This window comes from Rhinichthys klamathensis, unplaced genomic scaffold (assembly GCF_029890125.1).
Source record: "Rhinichthys klamathensis goyatoka isolate OS25496 unplaced genomic scaffold, OSU_Roscu_1.1 h1tg000006l_1, whole genome shotgun sequence".
NCBI classification, from domain to species: domain Eukaryota; kingdom Metazoa; phylum Chordata; class Actinopteri; order Cypriniformes; family Leuciscidae; genus Rhinichthys; species Rhinichthys klamathensis.
Genome location: NW_026606559.1, coordinates 7,696,384 through 7,714,767, shown reverse-complemented (window position 1 = coordinate 7,714,767; position 18,384 = coordinate 7,696,384). Strand labels below are relative to the sequence as shown.

At 39.3% G+C, this 18,384-nt stretch overlaps 1 protein-coding gene across 1 annotated transcript in view; it reads right to left on the bottom strand.

The window, feature by feature from the left end:
* LOC130090521 (A disintegrin and metalloproteinase with thrombospondin motifs 16) overlaps positions 1-18,384 on the bottom strand; it is a 154,801-nt gene that overhangs the window by 10,416 nt on the left and 126,001 nt on the right. Inside the window, exons 18-19 of the mRNA XM_056257932.1 lie at positions 17,414-17,540; positions 457-661 (exon numbers count right to left, since the gene is read on the bottom strand). Of these exons, the coding sequence (XP_056113907.1) occupies positions 457-661; positions 17,414-17,540 (332 nt within the window). The remainder of the gene's footprint in view (positions 1-456; positions 662-17,413; positions 17,541-18,384) is intronic.

Below are 18,384 nucleotides of genomic sequence, written 5' to 3'. Positions count from 1 at the left end.
GTCTTTTGGGTCTTGTGTTCTGTCAGGGGTTGCGTGTATAGTAAAATCCAAATATGATGCGTGACGCAGATCGAGATTATCGAGAACGATAATACGAGACTGTAATAAACACACCATATTTGTATACTCCGTACACACACTCCACGTCACAGAGCATCGAAACTTTGCAGGCATGCTCATGACCCTAAATGAGAAATAGTCACACAACTACAAGAACAAATCCTAGGTTAACCAGTATTTTTGACAACTCAAAACTGTCTTCGGGTAAAACTGCCCCTGAAAATAATAGGTTTAATTTGAAGAAAATTCTTTAATATTTCACACAATATTTACCATTAGCTTAGCAAATTTTTGTTATGTAGAGCATTTGTCACTTTAAATAGGAACGTTGTTGCCTATGTAGACATGCAGTGTGTTGCATTGTTGATTGCCACAGAGTTGTGAGTGATCACTAACCTGAGACCAGGGTCCAGTGCTCCAGACCGGTGGGCAGGTGTGTGTGTTGCAGGTCTGTCTGCGAGACAGCGGTGGTTGTGCACACTGGTCATCAGTCACTGTGTTCACCTGATCAGGGCCTGTTTTCTGAAGACAGCGCACCTGTCTGATCTGCTCTCCAGATCCACAGCTGCGGCTGCACACACCCCAGTCCTCCACACTCCAGCTGTGGTACACAACAGCACACACAAGATATTTTTTATAAGTTCTTTACATCTAGAAAGAGTTCTTTGTCGACACAAAGAATCACTAATATTTATCACATGTGCTGAGTTCAACCCAAGCTTTCCCAGAGCATTCCTTTTCCACTGAGGCCAAGGCAATGAAGTACTAGTGTACTGCAAACTACATGCTGCTCAGTTATACTGAATATTGTATATGGCTTACTATTTTAAAAAAAATAACATGCCAAATCATACACATGATAAGCATTTAAACAGTATTATGGGTCATATTTGCTTTTCATTTCTTAAACAACCATGTAAGGAAGACACATCATGGCCATATTCCAGGATGACAAAGTCAAGATTAATCAGGCTCAGATTGTGAAAGAATGGTTGTGAGGGATCATGAAGAATCATTTTCACACATGAATTGGCACCTCTGAGTCCAGACCTTACATTCATTGAAAGTCTTTAGGATGTGCTGGAGGAGACTTCACAGAGTGCTGGACCTCTTGCATTGCCAATACAAGATCTTGACCAAAAATGAATGCACCTCTTGATGGAAATAACATCACAACATTTATTTCCATCAAGAGGTGATAATGCAAGAGTCAAGCACTCTGTAAACTCTACTCCAGCACATCCCAAATGATAGTTTTTATCCCTTATTATATTATAGTTAATTATAGGTATAATTCACAATAACAGAACTGCCCAAAAAGGAGATGATAAAAACTGTGGTTCATTCGTCACATTGAAAATAAAAGGTTGAGTGCGTTGTGGGATACAGTATTCTGTAGTACATAGAGAAATATAGAGTGGTACTGTAGTATACTATTCTGAACGTACCCATTGAATGTGGCTACAGTGTCCTTTCCCACAAGCCTCAGCTCTGGTTAGGCGAGTTGTAACACTGAGACACCTTGATTATCAAGAGCGGACGGTTTGTTGACTTTCAGCAAAACCAACCAGTCAAAACATCAGCTCATCAGTTGTCCCCGAATTCCCCAAACAACCTCAAATCCCCCATCCTAAACGTTATTTCTCAAAGCAGAGCACATCATCTGACTGGAATGCTGCAACAGCTCTGATGAATGTAATTGCTGCAGTGACCCGATCTGCTTTCATCTTAAAAGAGCACTAGAGATGTTCAACACGGTATGACATCCTCAGTTTCTGCTCTTTAAAATACATATGATATTTATATGGTGGAATCAGACATTTGACCTACTTTAAAAGGTAAATTTGGCAATGCCTTGGCCGGACGGTTGTAGTAATTAAAGGAACTTAATAATATATCAAAGGGAATATGTGGTCTTGCGCCTCTGTTGCCATAAACCTGCTTGTGTGAATTTATTAATTATGAGCTGGATTAAACATTCACACAGCTATGATTTCACCAGGGTTCAGCTTTCACCATTTGCGATTTGAGCCGTAATGCACACAGTACAGTTGGCACTCTTTGGGGGAAGTCGTCTGGCAAATGAGACTTTAGTCCCATAAATATGACTGAACAGTGGCATTATATTATATTAATTATATTATATATCTATCAGTTTTATGTTATGTAAATACAAACGTTATTTCAGTACAACACAGAAGAACAGATGCTTTGTGTGGAGGAAGACAACATTAACCTTCTACCTCGAGCCACAGTGATGTCAGGCTCTAAATGTGAACCTCCACCTATTTCCATGATGTAATGGCTTCTCCATGACACTTCTGGCACTGAGGACATAAGATCAAATAATGTAGCACCCTAAAATACTTCATAAGTGTGTCTGTGCATGCTGTCTACATAAAGGGGATGACATACAACTGACTACTTATGTAATAGTAAGTATCTGAAGTCAGTGAGACAAACATTTATAATCACAATATTCCAAATTTTTTGGTTGATTATGATAACGTGACCATATCGCTTTTTTGGACGCTTAAAGGGATAGTTCACCCAAAAATGAAAATTCTGTCATCATTTATTCACCCTCAAGTTGTTCCAAACCTGTATGATTTTTTTTTTCTCTCTGTTGAACACAAAAGACGATTTTGAAGAATATGGGTAGCCAAACAGTTGATGGGCCCCATTGACTTCCATAGTATGGGGGAAAAAAAATACTATGGAATACTATCAACTGTTTGGTTAGCCTACTGACATTCTTCAAAATATCTTCTTTTCTGTTCAGCAGAAGAAAGAAATTCATACAGGTTTGATGAAGACAGAATTTTCATTTTTGGATGAACTATCACTTTAAATCAGGGAATGCCATTCATTACAAAAGTTCATTAAACTTAAACGGGTGGTTCCTAACTTTAGTTAGTGTGTAATGTTGCTGTTTGAGCATAAACAACATCTGCAAAGTTCCAACGCTCAAAGTTCAAAGCAAATGAAGATATTTGCTTTTAAAGAAATCGTTTTTTAAGGACTACAACAAACGGCTGGTAGGGACTATATGACATTCCTCCCGGGTTAGTGACATCACTAACCCTAAAATTTACATAAACCCCGCCCCCAGAACACGATTTATAGATTATCAAGACAGAATATGCTAATCAATGACTAGAAGATAGTTAACTCCACATCAGCTGCATAAATTCTTCAACTAACCATTCAGAAATGTCCAGTTGCATTCTACATGTCACTTCTTCTTGAGTCTCTCCATCATTGTCTGACTCTGGTTTGAACATAAAACTTTTCAGTGCATGTCTGTGAGGCAAAACGACACAAGCTGTTGTAGCTCCGCCCCATGTGCCGGGAGCAGCAGCTCATTTGCATTTAAAGGGACAGACATAAAAACGGTGCTTTTTTTGTTAACCCTCAAAAAGTGACAACTTTAACATGCTATATACAAATATCTGTGCAGTTTTTTGAGCTAAAACTTCAGATACATCTGGGGACATTAAAAGACGTATTTTACATCTTGTGAAAAGGGCATTATATCACCCCTTTAAGTGAAGTTCAAATATATTTCCCAAGTACTTTATGTTATGGATACTAAAATCAAAGTTCTAGTAGCCTATACTTGTAAATTTGCCATATTTTTTGTTTATAAAAGTATACTACTGTACAAAAAAAGAAGTTTAACAAAAGAAAACAGTATTAAATTAGTTCACATTTAAACTTACAAGTTGTCACAACCCCCGCTTGAGACTGTTTCATGTTTCTGGTTGGGTCCTGTTTAGTTTGTAGTCAGTTTGTAGTTTTGTCTGTTAATTAGCTTTATTGATTGTATCCCAGGTGTATTTAAGTCCATGTGTTTCCCTTGTTCAGGGTCTAGTGTCATCCCGTTTAGGCAGTTTCTTGGTGCGTTTCAGTTCTGTTCCGTGTTTATAGGTTTCCCTGTTTTGAGCATTTTACCTGTTCCTCGTGTTTTGTTCTTTACACCATAAATTAAATGCATGGTAATCTACATCACTGGCTAAATCAACAGCCTCAGTTCTAGCCCCAGGCTGTGTTTAATGTGTAGCCTATATGCGTGTCCTTCATGTCAACAGTGCGATTGTGTGCTGAGTCTGCAAGGTTTTTAACCTTGGCCTCTCGTAAACCCAAAGAGTTCAAGCCAAACAAACAGGACATCAGATAAACGTGAGGCAATAAATGGTGTTTACAGAGGCCAGTTAATGAGGTAGAAAAACACTGACACAGAGAAGACCCCCAGTAAAACATAATTTTAACAGTACTGCTCAATCTTGCCTGAAACACCTGTTAGAGAAGTGACATCATGATGGAATAGACAGCCAATATTGGCAGCGCTGTGTTCTTGGACAGCCAAGTGTCTCCCAACCCCCAGAACCTACTCTATGAGAGTATGTGAGCGCAAATGGTTTTAGCTACACAACCACAACCCCCACCCCACACACACACTGTTGTGTTACAAATATGCACTCATGCTCAAAGTAGGCCTTCATGCTGCATTTTCAGTGTTGCCGCAAGGGGCCTACTGTGAAAATGAAGTGCGCTTAATTGTATTGAATGTGTACTAGTTGTGTACTTCTTACATTTTATTTTAAAAACTGTACTTGCAGATTATATTAATGAAATAAAAGGTCACTTAAGTGTACTTAAAAAGAGTACAATTTCATGACTGTTTCATAACACAAGTGCAACTTTAAAAAGAACACTTTTGTAATAATGTCACATTAAAAGGATTACTTTAAAATACATTTTGAATCATTATGTAATAATTTTTTTGTCGTGCTTTAAAAAAGTACACTTATTTTGATGTGTAGACTAACATAAGTATATTAAGTACTAAAGCATGTAAAGTACTTTATTATAATTTTAAGTGTTATTCGATATTACATTCAAAGTATATATATTTTAAATACATACAAGTTTCAACAGAAATTGTTTATATACAACAGCAGACAGTCACTATACACTGAAATAGTAACCTAAAAATGATAACATCTAAATTAACTCGTTTTATTCAAGTAAAAATTATTTAACATCACTGTATAAAGCTACATACTGTATGTTAATATATATCAACAAAATAAATTTTTATTGGTTAAATCAGGTAGAAATGGCTCTTTAAGGTGACAATTGCAGGTTTCAATTCAAATGTGTTAGACATTCATAGTGGTTTTGGATGTCTTCACTTCATGTTCTCTCACTCAGGGCAAAACGCCCAGGAAGACTCAATGTTTGGACGGATCGATTTACAGGACCAAGTCAGCACTTTCTGGGAAGACTGACATAAGAGCTCTGACTAGAAGAACGCCTCTGTGCAGGGCAACCGGTTTTATCAGACGCATCGAGAGATAGACCAGGCGACTTAATTGGCTCAAGCGCTATCTTACAAACACCCAACACTGCTTTCTATGGAAGCACTAAGAAGATACTTATTATTTTCTTGTGATCTTAACATAACAAAAGCTTTTTTCTTGTGATCTCGACATAAAATAGCTGTTTTATCATGATCTTGAGTATCGACATAAACACCTGACCCCTTTGACAGATGAATAAAGTTCTCAACGAAGTTTAATAGCACATATACTCAGCAAAAGGAGTTGACAAACACCACTAAATGTGAACATGACCAGACAAAGAGTGAAGACAGTGGTACAACTATATAGTGAACTAAAGGCAATTAATAGAACACAGCTGGAACAAATGAACTAATATTGACGTGACCATTGTAAAGAGTGGTGGGAAATCAAACAAAGGAAGGCATGAACTGAATAAATACAAACTAAAAGTCCTTGAACTGAATAAAACTGAACATAATGGTGACAATTAGGAGCACTGTACTTTGGCTATAGATTAATAATGATTTAATGAAAAGTAAAATACACAAACAGAGAATAAATAAAGCAGTAATTGATGTCATCAAATCATGTCGAAAATGACATGTAAATAAAATATAAAGTTTTACAAAACAAAATGAAAAATAATTTGTTATTATTATTATTCATTATTCTATTATTATATAAAAATTATAATTGATCATGAGAAAACTATTTTGTTATGTTGAGATCACGAGCAAATAAATCACAATATCACGATAAAAAAAAAATGCATGGTCCCTAGGTCTTTTTGATGAACCACTACTGAGGAAATGTGAAAGATGCTTGATTTTCACTGCCAGGATGCTATAGGGCAGGGGTACTCAAGTTCAGAGGCCATAAAATGCAAAGAGCCACAAATTACAACTTGATGTAACATATATACTGTTATGTTCTGTTTTGGTTTGGTTTTTACTCTGTTTGCTCTGCTCCAGTTTGCCTGTGATCATAATTAGTTCACTTGGTAACTCATTCACTCTCTAGCTTGTTTCAATGGTTAATCATTGATTATTAGATTCTGTTCACCTGTGTTCATCTAGTTGCCTTTGTTTGTTCCTGTTGTCAGTTCTCATTAACGTGTGGTTTGTGTTATCTCCAGCCCGTTCTCATCCTTTGGCGTCATACATGTGACGCTATTTCGTCGAAATCTTACGCACATGGCATCCTTTAGCATCAATATGAGACGCAGATCCCAAGGCGTCATAACCGTACCTATACCCCAGACCAAAACCTACCCATAACAGTGCGTGTTATATTGACGCTAAAGGATGCCATGTGCGTAAGATTTTGACGAAATGTCATATGGCGTCACCTATATGACGCCAAAGGATGAGAATGCGTTGGTTATATCTCCTATGTATTTGGAGTGATTTTTGATCGTCTAATAAAGACTATTTGAGTATTTCTCCTACGTTGTGCATGACCAGCATAAATGTGACAGAAGAACCGACCTTACAGAAATGGACATACCGGCTATCCAGCTGGTCTATTTAGAACAAAATCATCGCACATTCAAGGACCACACGAGAGACTTACATTTGGCATGCCTTACGAACTTTACACCAGACCCAGCAAGCAATCTAAGGCACGCCTGCTCGGTGTTGGTCCTCGAGAGACATTTGCAGAGTTTGTGGAGTGGGTGCTGATGAACTGCTGGTCTGCATTCATCATCTGTATCGAGAAGGACGTCACACATTCCCTGTCCACATTCCCGTCATTGAGGGTGAGCTGCAGCTGGCCTCTGCTAATATTTATGAGGGAATGGAAGAGGATGTTTCCTCGGTTCTCCCGTCCCTGCTGTCTTTCCAGAAATCCCACCTAGCCACCCTCTCCCGCATACTCTCCCAAAGCCAGCCAGTCCACGGCCCTGCCTCCGCTGGTTCCCGTCAGGTCCTCAGCTCCTCCCTGGTTTACTCCACTATGCTGCGTGGATGCGCCTCGGGTCTTCCGGTCACCAGCTCCTCTTAGTCAAGAAGATCCCCTGACTCTGCCTCCAGCCTCCGAACACATCACTCCACCTCGTCTTGTCGACCTGTCAGCTCCACCTTGGCTCCTCCCTCCCTTTGGCTCCACCTGGGACTATCGTCCTTACGGCTCCACTGGGCTCCCTAGTCCCTTCGGCTATGCTATTGAATATATCTCTTCACAATTTGAATAAACGTTTTGTATTTTTTATGCTGCTAAGGGAACTATGGGCCACTTAAACACTGCAAAGCAGAGTCCTGCATGGGCCCTGTTTAGTAAACCCTCACCCGCAGTACTTAACAGAACATCCGACCCATTATCCAACATTAAAACAAATTTATTTCTGCGCGACCCGTTTGACAAGAATGCGACCCGAACTACACCCGCATTAAAAATACAGATCTCTCTCTCTCCTGAAACTCTGCTGTCTATACGTGACCAGGGGCGTAGCAGCCATTATACAAGTGGGGGGGACAAAATGGTGTGGTGATGTGACCCAAAGGTCAGTCCTTCCAGAAAAATGCGGAGTTTTTTTGTGATTGTTGCGGGCAAAAATCCTTGATTATGCGGCAATGGAATATGCAGGATATTTGCAATTTTATGTGATGAAATTGCGGGAACTTGCAAAAACTGCGGTTTGATGAAAAAGAGAAAAACTGTTCTCACTACTACTACCTTAATGTAAAGAGTCATTTCTTATTACTTCCTATGATAAGCAAACATACTACATCACAGAAAGTGCTGGAATATTTCATCTAGTTTTATTTTTTGTTTTATAAACTTACAAAACATTGATGAGTCAAACAAGTTCTGTAGCTTTACAAAAGGAATATGCTACAACTTCTGTAAAAATGAATAAATAAAATATGAAAAAAATGTTTCCTGTTTTACAGCTTTTCAATGATGTTCATGTCGCGTAATTACATCACTTCATAATGTTCCCATGGCAACAGGGGTAAATGGCTGCTCTTGTGTGAAGTAAACGCAACATTTTTCAACTTTCTGCTAAGATATGTGACTTTTTTTGCAACAAAAATGCGGGGATTATGAAATCATGCAAGCCCCACATATTTTGCGTGGAAATCGTCAATTTATGCGACAAAAGTGCGGCGTATTTGAAAAAATGCCCCCGCATAAATATGCGGACTTTGGCTGATTATGCATTGAATCATGCGATCGCATAATCGCGTTTTTCTGGAGGGACTGAAAGGTGATGTTCATAATAATAAATTCTAGATGGAATAGCAATTGGCATTTTACAGCACCCTAGTGCCAATTTTGGGAACATGCCATGATAGCTTAACAACCTATTTTTGTGAAATCGTACTCGAAATAAAAAAAATACTGCAGGACTTGGGACTTTCAGACCACTGTGGACATCTATACTTTATTTTTATGAAATAATGATATTTTATGATATTTATTATATTTCAGTTAAACTACACTTGAACAACTTGTATCTTACTTAACAGTTGGACCAAAAAAAAGTGTTCAATGAGTAGGCTATACAGATTACATCTAGCCTACAGTAATTTTATACAACAGACATTTTATAAAAATATATCAATAAAACCTAATCAATGTATTCGGTATTGGACATCAATTTAACATTGACATTAGATGTTGAATTTACATTGAATTTTGGTCACCCGACGTCGCAACCAAAATTTAACCAAATATCAACGTCTTTTGACGTGTGCCTGCTGGGAATAATCTGTTATGTCTCATTTAACAGACTATAGACGCTTTTATCCAAAGCAACAAGTAGGAGAGCATTTACACACACTCGGCACAATCCGGCGCGACGTGACGAGGTCCATACGGGTTCTGTTGTCTTACACGTCTTACTGCGTTACAGTAGGTTAAATCATAACAAGGAAACTTTACGTGTGATTCATGTCATCGCGTCGCGACATACTGTAACACATTATACTTACAGTGTGTTTGAAAAAAAATAATGTAATCGTCCTCTGCTTTTTTTCTGGGGTGCATTAGACGGCCAAACAGGAAAGCGACTAAACGAACACGAAAATTCGCAAGAGCAACAAGAGATTTGAAGCTCATGGCAGACGCGCCCAATAGATGCTTCGCGCTGTGATTGGCTGAATGTTAGCTCACTCAAGTCTAAGTAAAAAATCAGAGAACACAGGCGGAAATATTGGCGCTGGGTCAAAAAAAATGCGGGGGACAGAATCACCTGTTTCTAAAAGTGCGGGGGACGTGTCCCCCCCGTCCCCCCCGGTTGCTACGCCCCTGTACGTGACTGTTGGTCCTCTAAGCAGTGCAAAAAATAAATCTTTTATTCAAATTGCGAATAGATTATATACAGAAATTGAGCAAAAAACGATCCCTATAAAAAAATCAGTAATCACTGAAGCTTTCAATTACTTCAATTCAGCGCGACTATATTGCTCAATGCTGCAAAATATTGTAAATAGAAATCTTTGACATCTTCAGAGCGTTATGACAAATATGCACAGGATCGTTGTAAGCAGTTGCCTATCAGTATGTACCGAATTGAGTCGAAATAGTCTATTGTCCCAGCAGTCAACCCATGTCAATTGATTCAATATTAACGGTTCACCCAGGTGCAGGACTCTGCCTCAAAGTGTCAGGAGTGTCAACTGCATTTAAATGATGCAAACATAAAGTCACTCTAAATATTTTTTGAGTGAAAATAATAATACAAAAATACATTCATATTTAGGATGACGCTGGCCACAAAATGAATGGCGACAGGCTGGTTGTTGATGACCCCTGCTATAGGGTATTATGGGTGTTGCCAGTTGCTAAGGTTTTAGAGTGTTTTTTAGAGCATTGCTATGAAGATTCTAGGGTGGTTGCCAACTGGAGCTTGCACTTTTCATCCTTTGTCATTGTCAATGATTTCATAAATAGGAGAAGCTGTCTGAGAGCGAGGTTTGTCTCTAAAGCCATCAACACTTGCTGATATGTTGTTCGATACTTTCGCTGACAGTAGAGCAGTGTGTCCATCATCACCAACGAGTTACTAAAAACACGGGCAGGACAGATCCGTTCTCCAGCTGTCGGAGACAAGTGCATATAGATCTGTAATGTGTGTGTGTGTGTGTAACGTAGCAAGACAGGTCACTAGTCTAAACTAGGGCTGTCACGATGTTAGATTTTTCACACCACGGTTATTGTGGCCAAAATAATTCACGATATCGATATATCGCGATATCTATAGAAATCTTGGGGGGGAAAAATGTCAAATCAGTCAAATTAATTTCTACTTTGTTTATTTAATTTTTCTTTTTTGTGCATTTTTACGTCTTGCGTTCTTATCTTTGAATGCACATTTTTGTGAAGTAAGACAAGCATGTGAAGTATATCTGGTTTCAAACTGGAGCGAAACACTGTCTTAATGAATGTTTCCTGAAGAACTGAAAAGCTCTTAAACCTATTGTTGCGCTTGCGCCGGTGCAAGTCATGCAGATTTGAACAAAACAAATCAAGTGCAAATACAAAAATACACAAATAAGACGAGTAAAGAAAACGGGGTACTTAATAATCACCCTTTATTTAAACATATGAAAACAAAAACCCGCTGTTAACAGGTGTCACATTTCCCATTCCATGACTAGTAAAATAATCGCAATTTACTCTCTGTAAAATAGCGTAATCCGCAGGGTGATGGACACGGAGATGGGTAAAAAGGTTGGTGGCTACACATTCTGCAGATTGGGCTTAAGGGGGTCGCACACCGGACGAGAAGCGAAGCTCCGCGCCGCGTCGTGTGTAGCACACCTGACGCGCACTTTCTCAGTTCATGGCCAGCAATATTGTTATGTTTAAGGACATTATGAAATTAAGATCATGTCTGTACTTTGTTATGATTGTACTGTACAATTAAATACAATCGTTGCTAAGTCTGCAGTCTGAACACTTTACCTCAGTCAGAGCGCATCCGTTAACTGAATGATTTGAGAATCTCACCTGAAAATCCGAGCCATTGCTAGGCGTCGCGGACAGACGCCGAATGGTGCCGGTGGTGTGTGTAAACTCCTAGAAAATAATGTGTTCGAATTTTAAAGAATTCTCTGCGCTTCTCGTCCGGTGTGCGACCCCCTTTAAAGTGCTGTTTTCTTTGAAGCCGAAGAACTCCCATACCAGAGTGGCTGCGCGGGCGCGCGCTGCGTCTTCTTCTCATTTGATAGATGTCGCGGGTGCAATACTGCCACCTCAACTGGCGCTGGAGTATACGTGTCATGTTATCATAAAAGTCCTATTCATTTTAAACATCGTGGTTATCGCCAATACCGGTATATTGCCACACTCTAAATTAACACGATGTCGATATTTCAAGCTTTGAATATCACGATTATCGTCAATACCGGTATATTGGGACACCCCTAGTCTAAACACATTTAATATCTAAAATGATCCAAACTCATAGGTCTTGAACTTCTCAACTGCATAGTACAATTAAATTTAGGATACCGTTTAGAAAACACAACTTTTGCAACCAAGTGACTCATTTAAGTGATCAAAAAGATTGATGCAAACTAAAACGTTGAGTCAAAATATTAGTTTTTTGGGTGTAGCCCTAGTATTTTTATGCTCAAAAGGTTCATAACAAGGTTGTAAAAATGGCAAACATCATAACAAATTAATAGAAAAAATAAATGTTTGATTATCAACATTTTCCGAAGGTTCGCTGACTATTTGATGAAAAACACCTATTCATGTAATGGGGTCAAAACGCGCAGGATTTCATGTCTGTCGCGCTGTGAGCGGGCAGTGATGTGTCCTGCATTAGCCCGTTTCCTCTGAGCTTTAACCTGTCACTCTTCCACTGGCTTAAAGCTGGTCCAGTCTGGTTCTCCTCATTCCCACGAGACCAAAACCCTCACAGTAATCCTGAAGAAAGCGCTCTCATCCATCGAAACCCCTAGCTTTTCAGCAGTAGGTTAAGCATGAACGTCACCCTCAGCATGAGAGTGTTTCTCCAGCGTCTCCTGAAGACCTATGAGCTCACTGCATATTCAATATCCTCCATCATAAATCAGCGCATTAGCCATATTACTGTACATGTCGAGACAGAGATGGATATTTCTAATTTGCATTGTGTCAGCTCAAATTATTCTGTCAGAACAAGTTGTTGCACAATCATGTGGAATAAATAATAACAGTTCTGACATCTGAATCTAAAACATCACGAAAAACCATAGAAGCAAAAACAACAAACAACAACAAACCTACAGAATGCAACACAGTCTCTCATGTGTCCCTGGTGATCAGCATCACTGTCTTGTTTCAGAGCTGTTTCTTGGATCTGCCTGTCGTGAATTGTCATATCCAATGATATCCAATGTTAGACTATGATTGTCCAGACTTGGTCCTGATTGGGGTCAGGGTTATGAGGTCAGCTTTGTCACTGTCCCAGGAATAGATGAACGGTGATGCCAACATCTGAGTAATGTATGGTACACCCTGGACAGGAACCCAGACATGCCAGTTGTTCAATGTGACCCTTCACCCCGTGGCTCAAACGTCCTACCGCACCCAGACCAAGCTGCCAGACACCCATCAGTGGACCAATTCATCTGAACAATGTTTACTAGGCAATGCCTTTCTTTGTCAGGCATCAAATCAGCTTTGAGTTCATGCAAAGATGATGGATGAAGTGTGTTCTCACACGGAACTGGGGAAATTACCTGTTTGTTTCAATCACTAAACTCAAGTCTAGAGCTGGAGAGACTCGTAGGTTCATGGGATTCAGGTTCTGCTCTAGGTGAATGTGTTAAAGTGCAGCTTTTTGTCTAATGTTTTCCCTCTTTATTACTGCAAAAGCTGGAACCTTTTACCAATGGAAATCAGACAAGCTCCCTCAAAGGCATCTCAAGATAACTTTACATGTTAACTTCTGATTTAGTATCTGTCTATTCGATGCTTTTGTCTTCCATAATAATTCTGTGTCTTTGAATTAATTAGAGATGTGCCGATCGACTTTCGATTTTCCGCATGCTCAATCCAGACCAGTGAAAAAAATCGCCTCTCAAACAGTTTGTAAAGTGTGGCTTACTGTGCTTAAACGGTCAAATACACAGAATTATGTCAAAATGCCCATCTTGGCGAGTATTCAGTTAAACGCAGTCAGTTTTGGAACATAAATAGTTGAGAAAGATAACGCATGTTGTGTAACAGTATATTGGATCCGTACATAAACTCTTAAAGTGACAGCAGTCTAATATTCCTTCTGCAGTCTGTCATGTTAATCAAAGAACAACAGACAAATAAAATTACTTTCTGCTTTTGACTAAATAACTTTTGTAACTTGAATTGTATGCATTAATCTGTATTTAATTTTTTCAAAGAAGATTATCTAGTGTTATTTTACATTTGATTACTTTCATTTCTGTAGTATTTCTTACCTGAATATACTGTTGGACCCACCTGAAAACCCATGCTTATTTCATCTCTCTCTTTATTCTACTGCATTAATTTGTGCAAATTCGCGACAGAGCTGTCCGTTAAAGATGACAAAGTAGTATGTCCCAAAGCGTGCCTTTATTTTGCTACACACTCAAAAGTCTGTGCTCTTTCTTCACAAAATGAGTGCATACTTTTAGGATGTAGTATAAGTAGGCGAATTGGGACGCAGACAGGGATAAAAGGGCAAACAAGCATGACAAGATACACCTGGGATACAATCAATAAAGCTAATAAACAGAGAAAACTACAAACTGACTACAAACTAAACAGGAACAAAACAAAAACATGAAACAGTCTCAAGCAGGGGTTGTGACAACTTGTAAGTTTAAAACTTGATGTAAACTCATTTAGTACTGTTTTCTATTGTTTTTTTTTTACAGTAGTATACTTTTATAAACAAAAAATATGGCAAATTTAGTTCCAATAATAAATAGTATGCATACAAGTATAGGCTACTAGAACTTGGATTTTAGTATACAAAACACACTTGGAAAACATATTTGGACTTTACTTAAAGGGGTGGTATAATGGCCTTTTCTCAAGATGTAAAATAAGTCTTTGATGTCCCCAGATGTATCTGAAGTTTTAGCTCAAAATACCCCACAGATATTTTTATATAGCATGTTAAAATTGTCACTTTTTGAGAGTTAGCAAAAACGCACCGGTTTTGTGTCTGTCCCTTTAAATGCAAATGAGCTGCTGCTCCCGGCACAGGGGGCGGAGCTACAACAGCTTGTGTCCTTTTACCTCACACAGACATGCACTGAAAAGTTTTATGTTCAAACCGGAGTCAGACAATGATGGAGAGACTTCAAGAAGAAGTGACAACATGTAGAAAGCAACTGGACATTTCTGAATGGTTAGTTGAAGAATTAATGCAGCTGATGTGGAGTTAACTATTTTCTAGTCATTGATTAGCATATTCTGTCTTGATAATCTATAAATCGTGTTCCGGGGGCGGGGTTTATGTAAATTCTAGGGTTGGTAACCCGGGAGGAATGTAGTCCCTGCCAGCCGTTTGTTGTCCTTAAAAAACGATTTCTTTAAAAGCAAATATCTTCCTTTGAAGAATTAATAATTAATAATAATAAGAAACACATTTATACAGGTTTGGAACAACTTGAGGGGAAGTAAATGATAACAGAATTAAAATTTTTAGGTGAACAATCCCATAACAATAATTCACAATATTACTGTTTTTACTGTATTTTTGATCAAATAAATGCAGCCTTGCTGAGCATAAGACTAAGAGACATGTACAAATCGTATTAACTTATTTTTGAATAGCATACATAAAATATTATTTTTTTCCTTAGTGTAAATCTAAATCCTGTTTTTATGTATTAAATGCTGTATAAATAATATATATATATATATATATATATATATTTTTTTTTTTTTTACAGATGCACAGGACATAAGATGGGATAAACGGGAGAAGCAAACTAGTGTTTTTCCATCAGTTTAAACAGCTGTAGATGCTTAGCAGGATTATAGTATGTGATTACTTCTTACACTGAAGATACGGGAGAATGGGGGAGAAACTGAGAAGATGAGCAATAATAAGAGACGGGGGAGTAAGACCCGGATCTCACTGCCAAAGAAAACACTGCTAGACTTAGGGGGGGGGGGGGGGAACAGCTCAGTATTAAACAGGTTTTACAGGAGTTTCAGACACTTTAATACTTTAAGAGCAGCTCTCAGTCGTTAGGTGTCTCTCAGAGGAAACTCACTGCGCTAAAGCTAAACTGTAAAGATGCCTTTGCTGTAACCAGCTCTCTGAACTGGAGGCAGTTTTGGCAGACCTGGTGTGAGTGTCATTCTGTTTGTCTACCTTTCCAAGCCTTCAGACATTATTGGGAATTACTTGTGAGACACAGTGGATCGCTCTGCCCTGGAGTCTAGGTGGACTCGGCATGCGAAACAAAAACTTGCTCTGCATGACGCTGCCATGGAGACCCTTTTAAAACATCTGAAGAGGGACACGAGAAACACATACACACACACATACACACACACTAGGCTTTTCTGTGATCTGCTGCAATGACCAGATCAGACAACATCTGTGTCTTGTTTCAAATACGTGCAACCAGTCAGAACCATGTGGTAATTATCATATGAATAAAAATAACTTTCCAGAAAGCATAATAAACATATGCAAATTTAACTTTGAATGATTGGTTTGTGGTGTGAAAGGCATTTGTTGAGCAAAATTCCATCTAACAAAAATATATTCTAACGTGCTAACGATGTTATGAAAATGTTATTTCTTAATGTTCAGAGAATTTTCAGAAATCATATCAGGGAATCTCTCCTCAACCAGCACCAGTGAGCATCCACTTGGATGATGCGACGGCAGCCACAGTACAACGGCGCCAATGCGCTCACCACACACCAGCCTCAGGTGGAGAGGAGAGAGAGTGATAGAGCCAATTCAGTGGATGGGGATTATTAGGAGACCATGATTGATAAGGGCCAATAGGTGGAATGTGGCCAGGGCACCGGGGTTACACCCCTACTCTTTCCGAGAAGTGCCATGGGATTTTTACTGACCACAGAGAGTCAGGGCCTCGGTTTAACGTCTCATCCGAAGGACGTTTGTTCACAACTTTGAAAGAACCTTGCCAGAACGTTCTCTCTTAGCTGGGATAACACAATCATATAGTTTATATATAGTTTGTTGGTTGAACAATTTAATTTGAAGTTGTCATAACTCAAAAAAATGTATGCAAACAATTGCGTTAATTTTTTTGTTGTTGAGCCAACTCATCATTTTTAGAGGGTACAACAACTTGACCTAAAATTAAAATCAAAACCCAACTCAAAATTCAATAGTATTTAAAGGTGGGGTATGTGATTTTCTTTTTTGACCATTTTTTTCAAAATCACTTGAAATCCTATTCCTAACCCACTTACAGTTAGTAAGTTAGAAGCACTGAAATGAAAATTAAGTTTCATTTTGAAACTTGAGTTTCAAAATGAGTTAGAAACTAAACTTTCTTAGTTAGAAAGTAAACTTTAGTTTCTAAAGTTTAGAAACTAAACTTTCTGAGTTAGAAGCACTGAAATGAAAATTAAGCAATTTAATCATCTGTGGAACGGGCAGGACTCGAAAAACTCCAGCCAATCATTTCCAAGACCACCTAGAATCATTGGACTTTAAGTGCGTCAATCAAACGGTCGTACCATACCCCCCTCGCGCGCGTGTCCCTCAACACGCATACTCAAAGCTCGTGACCCAGTCACAGTAAGTGCAAGTCGCCCCGGTACAGAGAGAGAGAGAGTAAGTGCAATCTCGCACATCTGAGTTTTGCACGCATCTGAGGCGCGTCCATGCTCTTCGAATGGGTGAAGTCAGCACCAGCGTTGGAGGAAAGAAGGTAGGACCTTTTGAGTTGTGTATTTTAAAAATCTGCCGGCCGTTTTGCAAATCCCATACCCTACCTTTAAATAATACTAAATTAACACTGGTTCCTTTCTCTAGAAGCATCTCCAAATCACAGCCCTCAGTGTGTAAAGAGACGAGAGGAGATCAGTGGTGAAGTTACCTTGCGGGGCAGGGCTGTGTGTTACAGGACACCACACCGGTCGATGGCCGAGTTCGAGAGTTACAGTAAGACGTGTTCACCTGAAGTCTCAGATCCTTGTAGCAGGCTGATTTAGTGACCATCTGACCTGAGGAATGAACACCAACAACACATGTCAATTCATCACGTAAATGTAGTTTTTATAAGGTGAAAATCTATTTTAACAACAGACAAGACATATATATATATACTGTATATATATATACCACAACATGAATCCACTGCTGATATGAACATAATGGTCATAAAACCGTGTCCTCTGACCATCATTCATGAACTTAAGGAAAGTTTAAGGTATTTGAGCTGAAGACACAGCTTTCCAGAGGTCGTCCGGAGGGAGTTTGACATCTGGGTTAAAGGACGTCCTAAAGCAGTTATTGACCCTTCAGCTGCCCTCAACAGTTGGAACCTTAGGAACATAACCTGGTCTCGGAAAGAGAAAGGCCTTAACCATACCAGGAGCAAATTCCAGGCACGAGGGAGCCACCGAAAGTGCTTGAATATCTCCAATTCTTTTTAGAGATGAGATAGCGAGAAGAAGGATAGTCTTTAGAGTAAGAAACTTTTCCGAAACTTCCTCGATGGGCTCGAAAGGAGCAAGGGAGAGACCTTCTAAGATGATGGCCAGATCCCAAGCTGGTACCCTCGTGCGAACTGCAGGCCTCAGCCTCAAGGTGCCACGAAGGAAGCGAGACATAAGTGGGTGTTTCCCGAGGGAACCTCCACTTGAAGGGGTGTGGTAAGCAGCTAAGGCCGCCACATACACCTTCAGTGTGGAGTGGGATAACCCTGTGGAGAGACGGTCCTGCAGGAAATCCAGCACTGTACCGACCGGGCAGTTAACTGGGTCCTGCTGGCGCTCTCCACACCAAGAGGTGAAAGTTTCCACCTCGCGGCATATAACTTCCTCGTGGAGGGAGCTCTGGATTGGA